The sequence below is a fragment of the Rhagoletis pomonella genome, unplaced genomic scaffold, assembly GCF_013731165.1.
Source record: "Rhagoletis pomonella isolate Grant_MI unplaced genomic scaffold, Rhpom_1.0 Rhpom_scaffold_00005, whole genome shotgun sequence".
In the NCBI taxonomy this organism is placed as follows: Eukaryota; Metazoa; Arthropoda; class Insecta; order Diptera; family Tephritidae; genus Rhagoletis; species Rhagoletis pomonella.
Window position 1 is genome coordinate 81,807,909 of NW_023458559.1, and position 5,194 is coordinate 81,813,102.

The 5,194-nt window shown below is 33.7% G+C and overlaps 1 protein-coding gene across 1 annotated transcript; it reads right to left on the minus strand.

The window, feature by feature from the left end:
- Window positions 1–2,819: 2,819 nt before the first annotated feature.
- LOC118739690 (uncharacterized protein C16orf52 homolog A-like) lies at window positions 2,820–4,381 on the minus strand. Its single transcript, XM_036471178.1, has 2 exons — window positions 3,919–4,381; window positions 2,820–3,848 (listed from the first exon to the last, which is right to left on the minus strand). The coding sequence occupies exons 1-2, from the start codon at window positions 4,019–4,021 to the stop codon at window positions 3,448–3,450; spliced, it is 504 nt and encodes a 167-aa protein (XP_036327071.1). The 5' UTR covers window positions 4,022–4,381; the 3' UTR covers window positions 2,820–3,447.
- Between the last annotated feature and the right edge of the window lie 813 nt (window positions 4,382–5,194).

Below are 5,194 nucleotides of genomic sequence, written 5' to 3' on the forward strand. Positions count from 1 at the left end.
ATTGCAGCCATTCGTTTTGTATTTAGTTATTGCATATATGTACATACATACATATATTTTTTTCTGCACGATTCATTTCGTTTGTTGTTTCGTATGTAACTACTAACTACTGTAGTGTACTATCGCCAAAGTGAACTCAGCCATTTTGTTTTCGTATTGTACCGAACTGTTAAAGTAATAAACGAAACGAAATAGTAACGTACAATATAGTTTATTTTCGCACACTGATTTTTCCATGCCATATAATTAATTACGAATTTTTCAATTTTTTTTTGTACCTTTACACCGATGTATCATCATATATATAAATTGGGCATCAAATAAAAATGCTATAGAAAAAACCGATTTAGTAGTGTTTTTACAGGGTGCCGAAGAAAAATTACCTTCTTTTTTCGTGATACGTTCTAATTGATATAATTTTATTTTCAATTCCGAATAGACGACAGAAAATACAGCAAAAATACTGATGGCTGCTGGCTACGAGTGCGAGTGTCGTGGCCTAACTTATGTCAAAGGAAAAGGAAATCTAGTCACTTATTTCGTAAAGACTCAATTCGACGGAAAATTGTAAAAATTTAGACGATAAAGAGGAGATGTTATTAGCCAATACGGAAAAACAGCGAAGCAGTAATGGATGTGTGTAGCATGATAATAATTAAATATAAATGTAATTTAATAAAAAGATAAACGTATTTATATAATTGTGAAATGAAAGAAAGTACTGGGATGAAACGAAAAAAAAAATTGGAAAATTAAATTTCATATTCGAATACATTGCTTGCAGGTTTGGACAAACTTAAATAATTGAACGGATTTGAAGCAATTAAAATTTATAATTTTTAGATTTATTGTTTTACAAAACAGTCGTTATTTCAGTGCTATGCTAACTTCCCGGCGCGCCGCGGCGCCGTGCTAAACATTGTAATCTTCAGGTTTCGATTTTGGTTAATTTATGAATACATTTTACAATAACAACAAGGTGTGTTCTTCATTTAAAAATACCCAGTTCTAAGTTATTTACTAAGTTAAAAAATAGCATTTTTATTTTTTATTTATATACAAATAGTCATAATTTTTTTCCGACAAAGTTGTGAAAAAATAAGTGTATTATTTCATCTTGGTTAACAAATTTTTGGTTTTCTTGAATTGTAAGGACTAGCAAAAACTTCAATTGTTCAATTCATTTGTATTGTAGATGCAAATTATGTAATCGAATTTTACCCACCTACATACATATTTAGATATAAAGAAATGAATTTGTAATAATATGTTTACACTAATTTGCGGAATTCGTTCCTAATTCAGTTCATACAATTTTTATTTCAGTTTATTTAATCTAAAATTTTTCCACAGCATATGTAGTTCAAGAGTCTTTTATAAAACACCATTAACAATTTAGTCTTAATCTGAAACAAGATTCACAACTATTGATATTTTGTAGTGTAATTCTACCTTAAAATGTATTTATATTTTTATTAAAATACGTGCAAACCTAAAAATTAGTGTTTCTTTCTCGCCACGAAAACTCAACAGAGTAGGGGTTTTTATTTTTATTTAGAAAGGCATAAATTACCTACCTAAATATATGCCCATTCGATATCAAAAGTATATATATAAGTTCAATTAACTCCGTCAATCTTAAAAAAATGCATTTAACATTTATTTATTGTTCAGAACTCAAATACTGGATGTACTGCGGTTTTCGAGACTAAACTTTTGCCTCTATACATTAAAAATCGTAAGTTGATTGTCTTTCATCCCGATACAGGCCAGAATTTTGTCAACCTACATGTAAATACATAAGCAATTAAGCAGACTTTAACTTATTATTTTTATTACGTCCGCTGTGGTTGGGTGGTTAGAGGTGCGTACTACCCCTCTGTGAATCGTCCTTGAATCTGTATAGTACAATTTGAGGCAATTTCAAAATGGGGGAGTATTATTAGTCCATAGAAATCCAATATACATCGATTTATTTCAGACGAGATACCTTAGAAGTGTTACAATTGTATTTGTAGGCATTTATCAAGAATTGTCTTTATTGTTTAGTTGCGTTAAAGCAAGGACCGCAATCGTTCTGGTGATTTATTTAACGGTGGTAATTTAACTTTGATCCTTGGTGTCTCTGATTACTTCACTTGACCATAACTCGACTCCAGCGCCACCTTGCAGCTGTGTTGTTGTAATAGTAGATATTGCTCCTACCTTTACCAATATATTTATATCTCGAATATGAGCCAAATCGGACAATGAGACAAATTGGCCACGCTTACCTTGCCTTGCCCGTCCATCGCATTTCATGGATGGCGGTGATTTCAGTCTTTACTTTCCCCGAGGACATCAACCAACCGGGCAGAGGCACCATCCCGATTAAGGGTCCAGATATTCCAAGTGCATACCCTCACATCATAGTATTTTCTACGTTTGTCTTGATCATCATCAAAAGAAGGAGGTATCATCCGAGGCATGTTTTTTTTCATTGGATAGGGTTTTAAATTCGTAGCTCTCCGTACCTGTATACCAAATAGCCGGTCAAGACGTATTCTAAATAAAAATATAAAAAATTAAATTTTCCATATACTACAGTGATCTACGTTGGCGTGAAAAATATGGGGGTCCACGGCAGACTCGACAGGAGTCACTGAAAAGACGGGACTGCTGACTGGTCACTTCACGTGGCACAAACACCTGACTGTGATAGGCGTAAATGACAACTCCATTTTCCCATCCTGCTTTGAAGAGGATGAGACGTGAAACACTTCTTAAGCTTCTTGCTGGCTTGTAGTGAATATTAAAGAAAATAAAATTATCGATCCCAATAACTTAATTTGGTGACACTTTATTATAATTATAAATTTATGAGCTAACTAAATTTACCTTACTAAAACATACGGTATTCCAAAGATATAAACAAATACAAGAATGTACGAAGAAAGTACCTTAGCCAAACTCGTAACAAATTGCAAGTTTCATGAGCATGATTAATTTGTTTGATAATTTTACGAGTTCCAGCATGGTACAATAATTACAGGTGTTGTCTTCCCAGAGAGCGCATATTCCGATCTGCCTTATTTAAAAAATATCATTGTTGCCCATACTAAAACGTTTACTGCTAGGGAAAAGGGATATTTCCATACCCCATATACCATATATCGTGCAGAAAACTTATTTAATTTGCAAAAGCCGGTAAAAAACATTTGCTTGTAAATAAATTCAAAATTTGTATAAAAGTTAAATTGAGCGAAAACAAAAAGCGAATCCAAATAAAAGTAAAAGAATCAACATTGAGCTGAGTCAAAATGAAAATAAGGTAGCACGAATTTCGATGTGAAGCGAAACTCTCTGGGAAGACAATACCTGTAATTATTGTACCATGGAGTTCCAGTAGTAACCATACGAAGAAATAAAATATCTAATTTTTTTACATTATTTTCTTATGAATACAAATTAAAAATGTGGCAAACACACTTTTCCGGCGAACAACTCCGATACAACTGTTATCCAAAGAGCCAACACAAACAATATGTACGATATACCAATTTTATATGTATTAGGCAGTTGGTACGCCTGACCACCGATCTCTTCTATATGAAAACCTAATGGCAGAACCACTGCAGCTAGGCAAAATAGTACCATAGCAGTAAATCCTACCCACCGAGCGTATGGGATGACATTGCGATCCCAACTACTCGAAGCCAAAAGTATTACAGTAGTCGTAATGCAAATACATCCAATAAATATGCACACGAGAGCCAATAACCACTCTGGCTGAAGTTCAGGTGTATAACACACTTGTGAGCGATTATACAACGTCATACAAGTCCACATTAAGCCAAGGCGTATATCTCCTGGAAATGGTTGATAGTCATTGCGTCCAATCGTAAACATGTTTGCTATTTATGTATATAGAAAACTTACCTGCCTCCTCCGTTACTATCCAATCAGGCATAGCTAAACTGACTATAGCGAAGACATCGGCTGCTAGGAATAAAGTAGCACTGATTGTTGTTAATTTATCCATTTTAATATTTTGTTTATATTGGTTGACGCTAGATCCAATGCAACAAAATAGGGGTAGAAAAATATCGACGAAACTATCGATATATCGATGGTTTGTGTTTTAAAAAAATACTATCGATGCTTTAAAACTTTATTGTTGTTGCTGTAACAGCATATAAATTCGCCAAAAAGTGTTTGGTGAGTTTTGCAGGAGGAACAGTTCTTGGCTAGATATAAATCTGGGTCGTTCCTCTTACGTAGACCCGACTGTCGTGGGAACGATACCATCGGCTGTATTGTAAAGCCAATTAGTAAGTTGTCTCGAATATATATGTGACGATTTTGTAGCTCTAATTCGCCAGAAAAGCGAGAAGTGAAAGACTATAGGCCTTATTCATAAAAAAAAAGTAGCTTTAAAAAAGGTTTATAAACTGAAAAATGTATGAAAGCGTCATTTTATAAAGCTCTTTAAAACCACTTAATTTTTTATGAATAAGGCCATATGTCTTTATTTAAGCGCATTTTGCTCTGCAAAAACACTTTTTTTACACTTAAACTATAGTACAACTGCGGCTCTAAATTATCATCATCATCCGGCATCTCAAAATCTGTGTCACACACCTTTTGATATGGTAAAATTACAGGTACATTGACTTTACAAATATTCGACGAGATTAATTATTAATAATAGCTCTCTTGTAAACTCTGGAAAAGCTTTTTGCAGAAAAATTTGAACAATCGCTAATGGAGACAGCAAGTAATAGCACTGACGGCGGTCAGCTGTTCCAGAGAATTTACGTTATCTAAAAATAATCTACGCTCTTTGTGCCTTCAGCACTCCTGCCAACCAAAAATTATGCGCTCCGACAGATGTCGCCCAATGAGAAAACCGGATTTTAAATAAACCCAGCAAACATTCGGGGTCATATATGAGTCTTTAGCGAGTCGCTATTTGAAATGTGGATTCATGTGGGCTGGTGATGGAATGTCAAGCTTTAATAAAAAACATAAAAATAGCAAAAAATATGTAAACAGCCAAAACTGATCAAAATCTCACTTAACTTAATCAGCTGACATATAAATTAATGTAGTTACATATGTTCATACATTTATACATACATATCGTCCTTTAAAGTACAAAACCGCGTGTCGACAAAATGCAAAACCGCCAATGAGAGGCTGTATAAATTATTTT

Coding starts and splice junctions, on each gene's coding strand:
- LOC118739690 (XM_036471178.1), bottom strand. CDS start 4,021: ATGGATAAATTAACAACAATCAGTGCTACTTTATTCCTAGCAGCCGAT. Junction 3,849..3,918: donor GATAGTAACGGAGGAGGCAG/GTAAGTTTTCTA, acceptor AACCATTTCCAG/GAGATATACGCCTTGGCTTA.